Raw genomic sequence first — 18,303 nt, 5'->3', positions numbered from 1 at the left:
CAGCAGGGTCCTAGAGAAGTAGAGACAAAGGATGTGGCACAGAGGGGAACAGGGGATGAGATGGGGGACAGGCTGCGCAATGGGGATCATGGCTATAAACAGCTCACCAACGGTCAGTTAAAGAAATGCAGACCAGGAGCTGGACAAAACTGGTTTTAGAGGTAACAAAGATAAAAAAAATAAATAGTATCTAATACCATAGAAGCAACTATGTATAGCAAAAATCAGATGTAGTGTGGAATTGCAGAACAATGAAGAAAGAGATAGGTCTAACGTTTTACCAAACATACTAAAATGATCCCAGGTGGATCCTGCAGTAAGGAAAGAAGAAACCATCAACACGAACCTCATACTTCTCCCGAACCTCATACTTCTCCCAGCAAAGGACTCCAGATGCTGACAACTCACTGTAACACCCACCACCACCAGAATAAAACCAGCAACACGGACCCAGAGGAGCTGTGGCGGAGCGAGCAAAACACCAGGAAGAGGGACAGAAACAAAAAACATCATGACTATTTTAACTGCATTATTATTCTTTTCCTGTAATAATTGCATCTGGACTAACAATGACTAGACTTTCAAAATTTCAGTTACACCAACAGTAAGTTCTTTGCTATCTAAAGATGTGCTGCCTTTTTGCCCATGAACAAGATTTTGAGCGTAGCACTTTGTATGGACATGTAGGCTCTTTACAACACAGTAAATAAATCCAGATTAAAATGTCATTTTATTCTAAACAGGTGTTGTACATCTTCTCAGAACAAAGGAAAAAAACCCATAAACTCATGTTTTTCTAACTAGTTCTGCAGAAGTATGATCCCATACCCACACCTGACCCAGATCAAATTTGAACCATTGGGTGACCTAACATTAATGACTCTGGAGCCACGGCCAGAAGACTAGAAAAAGGCCCGATATGTAAAGTGGGAGCATTTGTGCAGAGCTTAAAAAAAATGACTAGAACATCACCTTGAAGGGGTTATGGACTAGAAAACTGCTAACACTTTCTCCTCATCAAATATATCAGGGTTTAGAAAGCAATGGAAAAGAATTCATGGAGCAGAGAGGCAAGAGAGAAGCAAGAAAAAGATCTACCTTGAAATCACTGGAAAATTACTGAGTGAGAATATTGTCTGGCAAAAGAAACTACAGATGGTAGGAAAAGGAAAAACAAATACTTGAAAAGTTCCACTGATTTTTGTTGTTGCCTTTCACTGAATTTTTCTTCAATTAAGCTCCCAGTTACTGGGGCTATAAAACAGTCAAATGTTTTTTAGTTAAAAATGAAGATGGGGATAATTTGTGACAGTGTCTCCTCTATATTCTCACTTCCCCGAGTCATCCCCAACAGCTCTGCAAACCAAGCACTTCGTTACCTTCCTGTCACGCTCCTCTTCATGGTGCTGTGGGCTTCCCATGGACAAGTGACAAGACCACTTTTTTCATGTCCCGTTTTACAACTACACCTTGTATATAACACCTTATCAGAGTGACCTCTGGAAGGCTGCTGATGCATTTCTAATGTATGCTTGCTGTTGTTTTCCTCAACTAAGCTTTCTGGCAATGTAAGCCCTTTGGTGTACGGATCAGGTCTCTTTTTACATTACCCAATACCCCCAGTGCTGAAAAACGGTAACAGTGAAGCAGGTCACAAGGGTAAGACTCATGAAAAAGAAGCTGTGGACTATTGATTCTGCTAAGCCATTCACAAGGTGCTATGACCTTTCCAAATGCAGTTCTTGCCTAAGAAAAGAGTTCGCAAAGGAAGGGAGACAATAAAACATCAGAAATAAATTAAAAACCATGTTTGAGACAGGTGTTAACCTGTAGCTGAAGTCATAGCAAGAATACAATCACGTAACAGATAAGAATTGTGTAATTTGACATCATCGGGTCATCCCCAATCTTAAAATTCAGCTTCTGTAATTGCATCTCTGTTATAAAGAGCCTGTAGTAAAGGAACTATGTGTACAAGTCAAAACCGTCTAACAAATAGACTGTTGGTCAACATAACATTACCGTGTCTCTCCAGAAAAGGCAGTGCTTGATGGGACCCAAAGCAGTCGGGTTCTGAGCCCAGTTTTACTCCTCGCCAACCATCAGATCTTGCCTCATCTCTCCACAGCAGTTTTTCATCTCATCCTTAGACTTTCTTGCTCTTCACCCAATCTCTCAGCAAGGAGTCTCAGGACTCAACTGCAAGTCCAAGAGCTTAATAAAATTACTCGCCAGGCAAATATAGTCCTGGCTTAGGCACATTTAAATAGTTGGTCCCTGGCTCCTCAACACACAAATCATCGCTATCTGTATAGCAGGTAGAATCATGACACCCCAAATTCCTGTGAGGTCTTTAAACAACAATATAATATTAATTACAAGAGTCAAGTGAGTGTCAATTGTATCTTATATCCTCAAACTCAATGGTCAGAGCCTGGCAAAGAGATCTGTGTGTGCCTGACAGAGAAAAACTTCTAAGACTGAAGGTCTTACACTCCAAGAGAAGTAGGAACAGTTTCTGCTGAATGCAGGAGTCAAGATGTGCATGCCAAAGTTTGCTACTAAAAACAATTCCCAAGTTCTTCAAAGGTAAGTTTCTCTTCCCAAGTGTACTGCATAACTGAAAAGCTCTAAAGTCTATTTGACTGATTGTTATTTTCACTATTTTCTGCCCCAAATTCTCAGACTCTAATAAAAGATTCTCCTCACTTTGCAAATCCATATGCAGGCAAAACTGCTCTTTATCTTCACAAAATACAGTACACAAAAAAACTATCTCAGAATGCACTTCAGTTGCAAATTAGCGTTATAAATTATCACTCACATATTAAAATTAATGATAATTAATCCATCTGGAGTTGCTAATTGGTTCTAGGCACAGTGTTAAGTTCCTCAGATGCAAAAACCAGTTCATTATGAACACTTAGCCAACAACATACTTGTCTTTAATGGTAATAACTCTTGAGAAATCCTGCTTCACGCATATAAGAAATCAAATGCAAGAAGTGCTTGCAAAACCCATGAGGAAAATGACAGCTACTCACATTTCACTGAACACCAGAACTGGGAAAAATCTTCACTTTCAAACTCTAACTTCAATGACTCATCACAAAACAACTCAATCGGTAAATCTCACACATCTGGTAGCAATGTGGTCCTAGAGAGCTCTCCTCAGCCAACAGACCCAACCCCTTCCAGCATCACCCTCGCCCGTGGGGAAAGAATTCCTTCGACATAGCCTTAAATCAGACCAGGTATTGACAGGACCTTATTTCAGACAAAGCGGCGAGTTCATACCTCATGGAACTATTGCTTCACCAGATCTTGCTGCACTGATTTACACAGAGTTTATGTTTTCAGAGTTATCCCTGCAAACATAAAGACAAGGAGCATGATTATTCTCATATGCTTCAGTAAAAGTGCAATGCGCAGGATCCCCGGTGTCTGCAGACCTCTGCGGATGATGAGCACCAGCAGAGAAGTGGTAACAAGCAACCAGAAAGTGGTAACGTCAAACATCGCTACAGCCATGCTGGCAGGAAACATCTGCCCACTGCCTTATCTCTTTCTCTCATTTTATACTGATGTTGAAATATCCCTGACATCTCTTACAGCAGTTTCTTTATGGTACAATCAGCTCCACACTTCTGCACAGGCAATACAAATTTACCTTCAGCAGATCTAACAGGCAGCCTCTTAGCTATCTGACTGGACTGTTGTTCAGACTGGACTGTAATATGCTTTTTCAGATAACATTTCAGAGGAATACAAAGAGACAGATATTAATTCAGAAACTACAGCACATAATCACAGACACTGCATGAACAAAATGCCTAATTGCTTTTAATGAAAAGCACATATCTGAAGTTTAACATCCCCTTTTTCCTCAAGTCGTATGTTCTGCTAAAGTCATACATGGCTCTATCTGGTTTTCCTTTCACAAAAGGAATGATTATGGTAGAATTTTGCTGACTGTTACTTTGAATTCCAAAGGTCAGAGGGTCCATATGCAACCCCAAACTTAAAAACAACAACAAAAAAACCAAAAAAAAACCCAAAACAAAACAAAAACAACAACCAAAAAAAAACCTAAAAAAAACCACCACAAAAAACACACAAACACCACCCACCCACAGCTCTATCTACAAATTACTTTTAAAAGTGGTCTTTGTAGAAAGTCTGATTAACTGGCACAGCTGAAATGTGTTTATCTCTCACCCAGGATCCCCAGGCCATTCTGCAGATATAAAAGCAGTCCATAACACTGAGGAAAGCTTGCTCTTCTGGACATAACTGCACCGTAGCCCATCAAACGTTCAAATCAGTGTTTTACCTCACTCCTTTTTCTGTCTCAGGGGCTGCTCCTCGCCTGACACTGCAGACACACAAGCACTCCTTGCCAGCTGCTAGTTAAATGCCACAGCAGCTCTTTAGGAGTAGTTGTCTCAGTCATCCATCTTCCACGAAAACAGGATGCAAGGGGAAAGTCCATCCCAAATACTGACCTTTGGAAACCCCAGAGAGCTGCAGAACGCAGGGCTGTGCCACCCAAAACTAGCACTGGGTGAGGCAGCTTAGACGTGACAAGCAGAACAGCTGTTTCAGCACAACTATGAGGGCAGCTGCATTAATTCGCTGTGATCTGCTCATTTGAAACTAACTTGGTATTTCCACACAGAGCTGGGAATTTTTTACTAGGTACAAACAGCTATACTGTGAGTCTCGCAGAGTTTTTCAAACATTTTTTCTAGTTGGGAAAATACGTTAACATTTGTTTAGTTATTACCATACAGGTACTGCACATTACTAGGGTCTATTAAAATATCAAAGCAACTTTCACTGTCAATTGCCATTACTGCCATATCTCATGTGCCTTATTAAAGGCCAAATAAACATATATATGTTCTTTAAGGCAATTATTCATGTGAGCAACCTTACATATGAGTAAACTCTATCAAGCACATCTTCTTGAAGAGTTAGATTTTAAGTGTCTCTAGAAATATGAAACTCAATTTCTGAGCAGGAGCTCAGCTGATTGTGCCCCTGTACTCGGCGCCGGTGAGGCCCCACCTTGAATACTGCGTTCAGTTTTGGGCCCCTCATCATAAGAAGGACATTGAAACAATAGAGACAGTGCAGAGGCCGGTGACGAAGCTGGTGAAGGGTCTGGAGCACAAGTGTGATGAGGAGCAGCTGAGGGAACTGGGGCTGTTTAGCCTGGAGAAAAGGAGGCTGAGGGGAGACCATATTGCTGCCTACAACTACCCCAAAGGAGGTTGTAGCATGGAGGAGGTTGGTCTCTTCTCACAAGCAGCAAGTGATAGGACAAGAGGAAATGGCCTCAAGTTGTGCCAGGGAACGTTCAGATTGGATATTAGGAAAAAATTATTCACGGAAAGGGCTGTCAGGCATTGGAACAGGCTGCCCAGGGAAGTGGTGGAGTCACCATCCCTGGAGGTGTTTAAAAGGCATTTAGATGAGGTTCTTAGGGACACGGTTTAGTGCTAGAGTTAGGTTAGGTTATGATTGGACTTGATGATCCTTAGGATCTCTTCTAACCAAAATGATTCTATGATATTTGATACTAGCACCTTTCCAAGTCTCCTAAATCTTGCATAAAACAATTCAGTCAACTACAAATCAATAAGGCTTTCCATTGCTAGGTAACTGTGAATCTGGGATGAGTGGCCTTCTACTCTTTTTTGTTGTTGTTCCTTTTAAATAAAACAGATTAGAAAAACTGATGACAGCATCCTCGTGATTCATTGTGCTCCTCACATCACCCTCAGAGCTTTTTCTTTTTAAACAAAACCACTTAGTGAAAATGTGTCACATCTCTATAGTCATAGGTTAACAATTCAAAGTTGTTCTAGCTATTAGATCACAATCACAGAGATGAAAGTATGTTTCAATGCATACAAATAGCCCCATTAGCTTCAGAGGGATTGTTCTGATGCATAAAATCAGACTGCAGTACAGTTTTAATGAAAAAAATTATTAATACCCCCTGAAAATGATCAACAGTCCAATTCATACGAAAATTATTTTTTTGTGCACAAGTATCACTAGATTTGCAGGGGAAGCTGGTAATAAACATTCTGAAGATCACCAGGCATCTCTCATTACATGGTATTTTACTTTCTTATAGTTTTGTCTTAATCTTATCCATTTCAACTAGAAGTTTTCAGAGTATACACCAAACCAAGATGAGGGGTTTTTTAATTAATAAGCGCAGATGAAAAATATTTTTCTTTCCAACACCTGGCTAGAGAAAAATCTATTTTCTTTGGAATACATCCAAAATATTGGCTAGCTTTCTTCTACAAATTCTAGATGTTGGAGCAGAGTCTTGAAATTCTGAAAGCTTTTGGATAAGCTTTTTCATATCCCAAGAAATCTGCTCAAGTCTGAGCCTTTTCGGGGCTTGGAGGACATAGCTTTGTGCATGCTCAACAGAAACAGATTTATCATCTCAATTTCCCAATGGTTCCATCTGTGCAGGGGATACTGCTGAGAGGCTGAACAGGAGTTTCCTTGTAGCCACTGGCTCTTCCGAGTTAAGTTCTCTTTTGTGTCCATAGGTGTGTGTCTTTTACAGTGACTGACCTCCAGATGGGTCTAAATTGATGCAGAGGGAAAAAGAAGAGTACATTGGGTCAGTGAGGTAAGGGGTGTCTAGGCACCTGACACGGTGCAGGAAAACTGCACAAGGAAAATGATAAAGACAGCAGAGAACAGAACAATTTCATGAAGGAAGGAGAAATGAGGATGACAAGTCATGAAAGACTTGAGAACGAAGAAGCCCAAGTGCAAACCGGGCACTGCCTGCCTGGGGAGCAGCTCTGTGAGAAAGGGGGTTCTGCTGGGGAAAAGCCAAGCACAGGAGTACAGAGACACTGGCAGCAAAGAGGCCACCAGCACCCTGGGCTGTAAGAACAGAGGCACAGCCAGGAGATCCAGGGAAGGATCCCCCTCTACTTGGCACACATTAGAGCACTTCTGGAATGTTGCATCCAGGTTTTAACCCCACAGTGCAGGAAAGGCACTGATGAGCTGGAGGAGTTCAGGGAAGCACAACTGTGACGGTGAGGCTGGAGCAGCTGCTGGTGAGGAGAGGCTGGGGGAGCCTGGAGCAGAGACTGCATCAGGGAACCAAAAAGCAGCCTCAGTGTCTCTGTGGAAAGTATCCAGGAGATGGGCTGCCCAGAGAGGCTGTGCAGTCTCCATCTCTGCAGGTTTTTAAGACCAGACTTGGCAAAAGCCACGAGCATCCTGCTCTGATCTCAGAGCTGTCCCTGCGGTGAGCAGGAGGCTGGACTGAGGGATGCTGAGATCCCTTCAGTCTGAGTGACCCTGAGATCCTACGACCTGGGCATGGCAAGGACAGCCAGAATGGGACAGAACAACCTTCAGCCATCAGGTCATCCTGCTCCCAGGCCCTACCACGAAACCAAGGGCCTCCTGCACCAGCACTCCTGCCCATCAGCTACATCCTCCCTTGCTACCCTGCCGTGCTCTCCTGCACCACACACGGCCCAAGCAAGACACGCTTGTGAGTCACAAAATTCAAACTCCACTGGCAGCCTGTGGAGGGTGAGAGGAACAGGAACTCCTCCTTTCAGCTTCTGTGGCTTAAAGACCTTGGAGATTACCCGTGTGGCATTAAAAGTCATTCAGACCGCAAAGTCAAGCGCTCAGAAAAAGCTGTGAGGACAAAATCACAAATGCTTAACACATCCCAGGAGATTCGTTGCTGAAAAAGCACAGGAGAAGGCCCAGCTGGGAACAGCAGCGTGCAGCACGGCAGCCAACACACCTGGTGCCCTCCCCGTGCTCCCGGCAAAAGCTCACGGGTACTATTGATTTCCTACACCCATCCACTGGACGTACCAGCCAGGCAGCACAGCTTTGGTTATTTACAGCTTTTACCAAAAGGCTGGTGGGGGTGGCACCTCCTTCTCTGACCAAACGCCTGCAAAAGGAACCGGCTTGGCCACAGCCGAGCAGTGCCCACGCATGCACCGCCACCCCAGCACCACCCAAGCGCCGGGACACCCCGCGGGGACATCCCACCGGGACACCCCGCAGGGACACCCCGCGGGGACATCCCACCGGGACATCCCACCGGGACATCCCACCGGGACACCCCGCAGGGCAAGACCCGGCGGCGGGGAGACGCCAGAGCCTGCTGCCCACGGGGGGAGAAAACGGCACCAGCTCCATCCTCTCGGTTTCCTTCTCCCTGCCGGCCCCTCCTTCTCTCCCCCCACGCCCCGCGATGGCTCTTGACTGGCGAGGGCCCCTCAGGCCGCCGAGCGGCCCGGCCCCCGGCGGGGGTGGGTGGGCGATGGCGCCGCGGCCGTTACCTGGAGAGGGAGTCGCCGCTGGGCGGCCGCGCCGCCGCCGCCCGCCCGGCGCCCAGGCTCTCGCAGCTGGAGCTCTCCTCCATGCCGGGCGGCGGGGCGGCCCCGGGGCGGGCGGCTGGCTGGCTGGCTGTCAGCCGAGCAGCGGGCGCCCGGCGGGGCGGGACGCAGCCATGTTGGCCCGGCGTGCCGCGCGGGGAGGGCGGGCTGAGGCGGGGCGGCGGGAGGGACTGCGGGGAAGGGAGCGGTGCCGGCGGCGGTGGCCCTGCCCGGGTGCCCTTCACAGAGTCACAGAATGCTAGGGACTGGAAGGGACCTCAAAAGATCACCCAGTCCAATCCCTCTGCCGGAGCAGGAACACCCAGATGAGGTTACACAGGAAGGTGTCCAGGCGGGTTTTGAATGTCTCCAGAGAAGGAGACTCCACAACCTCCCTGGGCAGCCTGTTCCAGTGTTCCGTCACCCTCACTGAGAAGTCTCTTCTCATATTTAAGTGGAACCTCCTGTGTTCCAGTTTGTATCCATTACCCCTTGTCCTATCATTGGTTGTCACCAAGAAGAGCCTGGCTCCATCCTCGTGACACCCACCCTTTATATATTTATAAACATGAATGAGGTCACCCCTCAGTCTCCTCCAAACTAAAGAGCCCCAGCTCCCTCAGCCTTTCCTCATATGGGAGATGCTCCACTCCCTTCATCACTTTTGTTGCACGCTGGACTCTCTCCAGCAGTTCCCCGTCCTTCAGGCTGAGGGGCGCGGGGAGCGCACCGGGCCGCCGAGGTTGGCCGCCTGAGGGAGGGGAACGGGGTTGTTGCCGCAGCCCCTCCACGCTTCCCGCGCTGTGAGCCCGGCCGGGGGCCCCTTTTCCCCCCAGCCCAGGGGGCGAGCGGCAGGGGGGCAGCCAGCCAGGGGAGGTGTTCGTGTGGGTGCAGAAGTGGGCAAGATCTCCCTGCTTGGCCTCTTCCAAACCACGGGAAGGCGGCAGCTCCCGGGTCCCCTCCCCAGGGCACAGTGGTGCTTCCCAAGAGCAAGGAGATGGACTCTCCCCAAGACCCCCATGAAATCATCTTGTTTCTGTTAGCCTGGACTGCTAGATATTCTGCTGAGCCCCCGCATTGCGCTGGGTTATGTACCTGTGATAAAAACCATTTGTGCTCCCCACATTTTTAATTGCCAGTATCAGCTCAAGAATGCTGCCTGAGTTTACCCCTGAAGCGGGTGGGGAACATGTCAGGTGAAATGGGGCGAGTCGCGGGGTGCGGACGGAGATGCTGCGTGTGCTGGCGGGGACAGGAGGTCCCTGACCGGCCCCTCGAGTGCGTACCTGGGTGTTTGTGCCTGGGAAGCTCTATGGTCACAGCTCGATATCAAATGTTCTGCACGAAGAGCCGTGGTACATTTAGTTCCGTGGAGCAATTCGGTGAGCGACAGGAAAACTCTTGGCATTGCTTACGAAGACTAAGGAGTAGCATCTTAAGCTTCCCATACCCAGCACGAAGGTGTCTTCCAAACGCAGAGCTGTTTTGGCAAAAATCCCATGAGGCAAAGAAACTGAAATGTTTGGGACACATAAGTAGGCAGGTGGGCTTCCAGTAAGGCCTGTTTGTTGGTAAAGAGAGCACCCGATGTGCCCCTTTGAAACGCTACCTCAAAACAACACAAACCCTGTATCTTCCAAACATCTGAATCCTCTGTGGCTGTAAAATCATTACCGAAACATCACCCCTCATTCGTGCTCCAAGGAGTAAATTAGTTGATGTATCTCTTCCCGTTGTTTCCTGTTTTGTTCCTGTGATCAGAGTGTAACAGCAGAGCAGGTTAAATCGTGCAGACGCCTGTGAACACGAGCAGGGGGAACAGCAGCAGGATGAACACAAACAGGATGAACAAGAGCAGGATGAACAGGAGCAGGTTGAACACAAGCAGGATGAACAGGAGCAGGATGCTGAAGCGGGGCTGCAACAGCCCCCACCTGGGACTGCACCAAACGGCTGTGAATTTGCCTCCATCGCTCTTTCCTTTAGTGTCCATCGGCTGCTGTTGAGCAAGCTTGATGTGGGGTGGTTTTGAAGCTGGTTTAAACTTGAAAACATAGCTTGGCTGACACAAGCTTGGTTGACACACCATAGCTTGGTTTGTTTGTTTGTTTCTGTATTTTTAACTTAATATTCTGAACAGAAAATTTATAAATTGGCAAATGAGTTTGTCTGGTCATGGAGAGTCTTTCCAGCCTGGAAAACGGAGCTTGTGGAAGCTTTTCCAAAAGGAAAACTCTGTGTTCTGGTTAGAAGTGAGATTTTTATTTTAAAAAATAAGCTAGTCGCTAGTGTTTTATTGCAGTGTTAAAATCCAAACAAAATGCTTCGACATTATTAAAATGAGAAGGTTTATAGACCTGTGTTGATTTTGTTCTAGATGTAAATATTTTTGAAATGTTCATTTCTTTTTACAACATTTTTTTTTCTGTAGTTAGGAGCAAGAAACATTTCAGAAGTACCATTTATTCATGGAAAATGAGATACTAACGAGATGGCATTCCCCCCCTTCACTTTTCTTTAGCTTTCCATCCCCAGCCATGCCTGGGCGAGCGGATGTGTCCCCTTCAGAGCCAAGCGGGCAGGGAGTGCTGCAGCAGCAGCAGTTTCTCAGCTTTGGGAAGCAGTCACACAGCTCCCAGGAGCCTTTTCCCAGCCCTTCTGAGGACCGAGCTCCTCAAGGTAGTAACCCTTGGGACAGGTCAGCGTCGAACTAGCACCGGGCAGTGCGTGTCTGCTTTTCAAATCTTATCAAACAGCCTTGTGGTGAGTTGGTGTTACCTCTGCTGCCCATGCTAAGCTTAGTTTGACAGAGGTGCAGTTGTTTAAAAAAAGTCAAGTAGGAATAAAAACAATCTATAAACCTCCTTTGCTGTGTGAAAGTATTAGAATGTCTCCCTTTCTTCCTAATTTGCTATTGATGTGGCATCTCTAAGTAGTTTATTGATGAAGTGCTCTATTTGCTTTTCACTGCCCTGTTTTGTTCTTGGCCTTCTCCCCAGGGCCTGTGAAACCCTTTAGAAATTCCCACTGGTGCTTTGTAAATGAGAACAAAGCTAATCACCTCCTGGATCTCTCCTGCTGCTAAAAGAAACTAGCAGTCTGCTCAGGGAGTCTTTTTGCTCCACAATACCACATTTGCACAGTCAGTCAGAATTTTCTGTCTGTGAAGTGAGTTACCTCAGGGCTCTTACAAGTGATGGAGAATTAAATAAAGGCCCTGACATAACCAAACCAATTAAGGACAATTCACAAAACTGTTTTATAACTGATGTAAAATAAGTGTAGTTCAGTCTGTTAACCTACTTTTGCTTGCCACATCCTTACCATTGTCACAATTTGGGGTTTTTGATGGGGGAATGCTCTGCTGTCTTGTGATTTGAACACAGGAAACAGTAAAAGAAAACTAACATCATGGATAAGTAATAAAATTATCTGTGTTCATCTTTAATGCCACATGGCTGACAGGAGAGAATGGACAAGGAGGTTTCTTGAATCAGAAGTGTGAAAGATTATTTCCAAGTAAAGGACAAGCAGACATCCTCTAACACTTTCTCAATTTGTAATGTGGTTATAACTTTTGCTTACAGCACATAAGAAATGTAAAATACATAGCCTGGCTTTCTTAGGGGTTTAGAGGCTGTCAAAGCTGTGGTGAATACAGCAGAAAGAGGATAATTTTATATACCATGTAAAACATGATTAAGTGAGGGAAAGTAAAACTTGCCTCAGTCCTTCAGTGTGGAAGGGAGATAGTATGTGTGTCCATTGTATTTCATCTACATGTCTGTTGAGTAAGAGGCTTTCTAGCTCTGTGTGTATGTGTAGTCCATACATCTGGTATATGATAGATAAATGTGCCAGATGTTCCAAATCCAGATGTTCCCATTCCTGGAACTCCCCAGCTTTGCTGCTGCACAGCCCAGGACAGGCCAGTTGTGTCTCACATTGTGAGCGCAGTGCTCCCCAAAGCTGGGGACACTCGCATGTCCCCAGCATCCTGCCACTACCTGCTCATAGGGGTTTCGTGGGGACGTTTGGTCACGGTCTGGGACTCCTTGACTAAATGCACCTGGAGCATTGGGTGCCAGAGCAGAGGAGGAGTTGTGCTTCTAGAGTGGTCAAAGAGTGCCCGATGAAGTGGGACCATGTGCTCAAATGATTCTCTACAAGAAAACATGCTCTCCTGATACAGTCTTTGCCATAATGTGCCCTTCCATGGTGCAGCTTGTCAGACATTCCCCTCCCTCCCCCTCTTCCCCATCACACAACCCAACACTGTTATTTGAAAGGCCTATACATAACAGGGGATAGAGAGCCCTAATCCCTTCTGAAAATGGTCACCTTGTCCTCTTCACTCCAGCCCAACATTAAAATTACATCCATCCTAAAACTAGCTCTCCTTGCTGGAGCTCTATGATCTCCCATATATCCCCCGCTACACTCACGCGTTCCTGTGCCCTGTTAGCTGGCACGTTAAATAATTCATGGCAGTGGCAGCTTCACACGCTGCTCCTTCCTCTCTAGCAGTCCACATCACTGAGTCCAACAAATTTGCAGCATGACTCAGTCACATAATTGTTCTGAAAACCACACAACCAGAGACACCCTCGTCTCTCCCTTTGATGCACTAAAATGGTTCTCAGATTTATTACGTTTTCTTGTCTCCTTGATGTACAGCTTAAGGGCAGTGGGCAACCGATAAAAGACTCTCAGCACCATGGGAAGGGCAGATTGTCACTGGCGAGATCCCACTGTGATGTATGATCATTGAATCACACTGAAGGTGGCATGTGTTCCTTTTGTCAGGCTCCATCAGCTGATAAAGTGTGAGGTCAGAAACAGCGAGAGCTTTGGCACACACAGAGAGGCTGATGAAGAACAACATGGTGTGGCTGTGATTTGGAGCTGGAGCTGCTTGTGGTTGCAAGAACATCTGTTACAAGATGGTCATGGGGCACATGCATGGATTTGGTCCTGCTGATGCATGATGCCTGCGCCATTGAAGCTGGGAACTGGTCAACACTAAGAGAGGGACTTAGAGCCACACTTAAATTGTCACTGTGTCTCCAAGATTACTCTACTTGAGGTTAACCTGATCTGAATGGTCACCCACATCACCCATGATGTGGTTCTTTACTGGCTATGGCGGCACCCTGACAATATTTTTGCCTTGTACCCGCTACATGTCTGATAGAAGAAGAGGCTAATGATCAGTGGGCCTCTGACTTTTTTTTTCACTTGATTGCTTTTTTTTTGTGCAGTCATGCATGTATCGGTGCCAGGTATTACAGATATGGAGCTCTGGACTCGATCTGGGCCTAATCCTGTATGCTGTAGCCTGCAGCCTGTGTGTGGAGCACTTCTGATGGGCAGAATATTTATTCTGCCTATTGCTCTGCCTGGGTAGTGCTTTCTTGTCCTCACTCCCACCACCAGCTAGTGGTTGTTCATGGAGCTGTGCGGCATTAAATATCAGATGGGCTGATGGGTACGTCAGGATCCACCCCAGTGTGTGCTCAGTGTGTACAGACCACTGCCTGCAGCCAGGTGTTTCACCTGGCTTTTAATTGCCTTATGCTTTAATTTTTAATGGCGTCTGCAGATACTGATTTATGGCAATGTACCGTGGCATGTGTTTGCTCATCGCTCAGCCCAAGGCTGACGAGATGAGGATGTTAGCATGAGGCTCTCTCACCGGCTGCGTGCTCCATTCCTCAGGCTTTAGGGGCAGGACTTCCATTACATGCTGCAAAACATATTGTAGTCTTAGAAGATCAATTTTCAGTGTCACTTCAAATGAAGTAGTGTAGTATCTTTCGTCCTGAAGGACTAAATACATCGCAGCAGCTGTCTGACTGTCTACAGGTTTGGGCTGCAACACTTCAGCAGCTCCTTGCCATCTGTGGAATGGTCTCCAATCTGGCAAACACAAAGTAAGAATTACTCAGAGGAGTTAAATTTCAAAGTTCTGGCAGTTATTAAACCACCACTGCTGGAAATAAATGTATTTCCAGAACCTGTAGGGTGGTCAGGCTGGAAGGACATTGAGGTATGAATTGGTTTTGATATTGCTAGCCATTAGGAGGAGGATTTTCTAAGATCCCAGTGCTTGTGCTGAGCAGTCTCATTAAGATCAACAGGGATAGGTGTTCATATGCAGGGCAAGAGTGTCTGTATCCCTTGGATCTCAAATCTTTATTTTACAATCCTGACCTATACACCAATTTTCAAGCAAACAGTCATTTTAAATACAGGTAATTTCAAGTCTAAATTGCCTGGAATAGTATTGTCTTTATCTGTCTTTATATTGTGTATGTGTGCACAGACTTATCGAAGTTAATCTACCTAGTGTATTTAATAGCTACAATGTTTAATAATATTTTATCCAATTTGTGCTTCTTTTCCTGTTAAGGAAGATGTGCATTTGTGGTAGTGTTTTAATAAAACACAATAGTGTTTTAATAAAACACAATAAAATGATGATGGTAAGATCTGGAGATAACACAGCTCGAATATAAAATGCAGTAGGGATTAATTCCTTTTGGTTTCCCTTTTATTTACTTTGATGGCTCAAATTTCAATGTCGAAAGCTCATACAATTGTCTGACTTTCTTTTAGAAGCAATAGGGTGTTTCAGCTCTAGGGACAAAAGGGCTGGGGAGTTTCAGGTTTAACAATGACTGCAATAAAAATGGAGTATTTGAGAAGTGTTTGGTTATCTGGTCTGTGTAAGTAACCTGTCTGCAGTGGGTGAGCTGTGGAAAACATGCAGGAAGCTACTGAAAACACATTAAACCCTTGGATACAATGAGGGGAGAAGCTTATTGCCATTTCCAATGGTACTGTAATGTGGAGATGGCAAATCACAGAGTTGTCAATAATGCCAAGTAGGAGGCACAAGGAGCAAATATAAGTGCTGAAGGCTTGATTAATCACATTACTCAATTGTTAGCTTACCATCTGGGGTGCGGAGACTGCTTCAGTCTGCTACCTTCAAGACACTCACACTGACTTTTCGGATTTAGCACTGGCTAAGCTATCTTTGCGATGGAGCTTGCCCAAGTGATGGCTCTCAAAAGGGGGTGTGGGATGGGACTGCGCCAGGTTGGGCAGCCCGCAGAGCCTCTGGCATGGTGAGAAGCTGCGCCTTGTCCAGCAGCCCAGTGCTCTGCTGCCGCACCTCCAGATGTGCAAAGCATACCCGTCCTTTCCTGCCGTGAACATACCTGCCTGGTGCGCCTCCCTTTGTAGCTGATGTGCTGATTTGAAGTAGCTGCCGGAATAAAAATGACATCTTAGTGCTGCATCGTGGCCAGAGGAGAACCAGGCTCGATATTGCATGGGTGTGGCCAGACTGCTCCAGAAGGAACTGGTCCCGGTATGAGCTCCTCGTGGCCAGGATTTCCCCCTGACCGTTTTTTATTTAGCAATGGGGACCTACCCAGGGAGTTGTTTCTCATTTCCTCATTACACACCCAGTATGGGGACGCTGCTCTGTGCTTCCAGGAGCATCAAACAGCTGGAAAGCGGGGTGCGTGCTTCTCCCAAAAAGGTAGTAGTGGGAGACCGATCAGCAAGGTGCAGAACTGCAGGAGCGTGCTGTGTCTTACAAGAGATCTCAGATTCTCAGATTTTGGCATAAGCTGAAAGGACTGCTTACTGTTACCATTCTCATAGACGTGAACACCACTTCCCTCCTCTTGAAGATCGTTTGAGATCATGAAAGAAGCAGCCAGCTTGTGCCTATCTTGCGGCTTGTTTTGTAGTGAAATCTGTGTTGCATTCAAGAAATCAATGCATGAAACAAATATTTAGGTTGCAATGCTATGTGTACCAAAACTTAGGAAATGCCTGGTTTAAATTTCCACATGTAACAAGGACAGATCCCGTTCAGATATCCCATCGTGTGCTGGATGCAGTGAAGGTTCAGGACAAAAAGCATGATGGAACTGTGTGATTAAAAATCACTTTAATGCCTCCACGTAAGTGTGGCTGAATTCAGGTTTTACAAGCAACTCCAACTATGCCATTTCTGGCCATATTCCAGCATTTGGATGTCAACTGCTTCTACCCTGCATAGCACGACTGTGATGCAGTGCTGATATATAAACTCCTGCAATTTGTGAAGGCCAAAAGTAAGCATTAATTATCTTATGTCAGCATAATAAATCACCTTACTATCATCTACAGTCAGTGGCCCTTGAGCCTTCAGTACTGTTATTCAGAGACTGTGGTGGTCCTGACACGCTCATTCCTCTGTGCATGTCTGTGTGTTTTGGGTCTGGGATGTTTGAAAAGGATCACTGTCTCATGTGCTTCCCTCAAAAGATAAGAGGGAGTAGTACAATCCAGTATCCTCTTTCCTGCCCTTGAAAGGCAAGGGCCTCATGTCCCTGCAATTTGTCTGAGAGACTGAGAGGGACACAGGCTGCTATTGGGGAGTTTATGAAGGAAGATGATAGTTGAGAGCTGGGGAATTCCTGCCCTTGGGGAGGAAGGATGGGAAGTAAGTTTTGGTGGTGGATCTGATGGCACTAGTGTGGAGGGAGAAGAAAGGAGCCTAAGACAACCTTTATTTTGTTTTTGCTGCCTGGGGATGGCACCCCTCTCTCCATCATGAGGGCCCTGGAGTGGTGTGATGGGATGGTGACATGAAGCACAGTCCCCCTCAGTCTCCCAGCTGCAGCTGCTCTGGCAGCTCAGTGGTGTCTCCAGGCAATATCTGCTGCTCTGCCAACAGGTTCAGCCCATCCTCTGCATGCTGATAGATGAGCTCGGCTGGTTTGTGAGCAGAGACAGGTTGGAGGCTGATGCTTTGGCTGGGATGTGTTTGCTTTGGCCAACTCTGCTACAAAAGCAACTGCAGAGAGCAGAGGTGCTTGTGGGGTTGGCAGTGCCTGAAGCCGGCAGGAATTCAGAATGAGCCCTGGCTTGAACCATCGGCGGGTGCCTCACAGCCCCCTCGGATGCTTCAGCCATGCTGGAGAATTGCCAACATGCTTTCCAGGCTAAGGAAATTGGGAAAAGTGAAAGAACAGAGGTTTAACATTAAATGTCTCAGCCAAAGCAGAGTGGAATTTCCCAGGGCAAAGGTACTTCTTTACCCCGATGGTATTCCCTGTGCCAAGTACAAATATGGAGGAGTGATCCCTTCCCAGAGAATGGTCAGAAGAATCCTTTGTAAAGGTAAGGGTTAAGTAACATTAGTGTAGAATAGACTGTCATCCTGAGTAAGAGATATTAATTCGCTTTTAGAAAGGAAAAGAAGGAGAGGAGAGAAATGTCCTTGTTCTGCTCAAACATTTATTCATGGACAAGTTTTAAAGCCTTTGGCTGTATGAGTATGTCGCTCAATAACCTGAATATCTGTTAGCTCAGTGCCCATTATAAAAATGCTCGGATAATATTCTATAGAGCACATTCCCACTCTGATTAAACCTAACACAAAACTGAACACATTTCAAATTTATACTACGGTGACAGTGAAGACGAACAAAGTTATTTTCTTCACTGTCAGGCCTGTGAAGTCAAAGTGATGTAGCTGTGTTAGGTGATGGGCAGCTTAGGAAATTTGGGCTGCGTTTGCTCAGAATGAGTATTTGCTGTTGCAAGGAATTTGCCTTTATTCTCTAAGGATGATATCAATTGCTACTGGTCCAAATTAACTGTTTCAGTGAAAACATCTTTCAAAGAGGTAGGCTGGAGTGAGAGAAGGGAAAGATAGAATGAATGAGGTTTTCACCTTTGCTCTGCTGCTTCTATGATGAATAAAAGGATAAGAGCAGTGAAAAAGAATCCATAAAAGCCTCAAATGCAGCTAGAAGAGGTATCTCCTCATGCAGAAAACAGCCAACGATCTGCCTTCTCAAGATGCTTTCAGATGCGCTGGCCCTGGCATTTT

General features: G+C 45.9%; 1 protein-coding gene across 3 annotated transcripts in view; it reads right to left on the bottom strand.

Annotated features, from left to right (window-relative positions):
- The window catches only part of MTMR2 (myotubularin related protein 2), a 63,697-nt gene extending 55,176 nt beyond the window's left edge, over positions 1-8,521 (bottom strand). Inside the window, exon 1 of one of the 3 annotated variants that reach the window (XM_065628553.1) lies at positions 8,367-8,521. In XM_065628553.1, coding sequence (XP_065484625.1) covers positions 8,367-8,449 — 83 coding nt within the window. In that variant the 5' untranslated portion in view covers positions 8,450-8,521. Of the gene's footprint in view, positions 1-3,297; positions 3,358-4,218; positions 4,296-8,366 lie in introns of those variants that run through there. The other 2 variants (XM_065628579.1, XM_065628563.1) reach the window with 2 other exon arrangements.
- Positions 8,522-18,303: the final 9,782 nt, after the last annotated feature.

Source organism: Caloenas nicobarica, chromosome 1, assembly GCF_036013445.1.
Source record: "Caloenas nicobarica isolate bCalNic1 chromosome 1, bCalNic1.hap1, whole genome shotgun sequence".
NCBI classification, from domain to species: Eukaryota; Metazoa; Chordata; class Aves; order Columbiformes; family Columbidae; genus Caloenas; species Caloenas nicobarica.
This window is presented reverse-complemented; position numbering and strand designations above follow the sequence as displayed.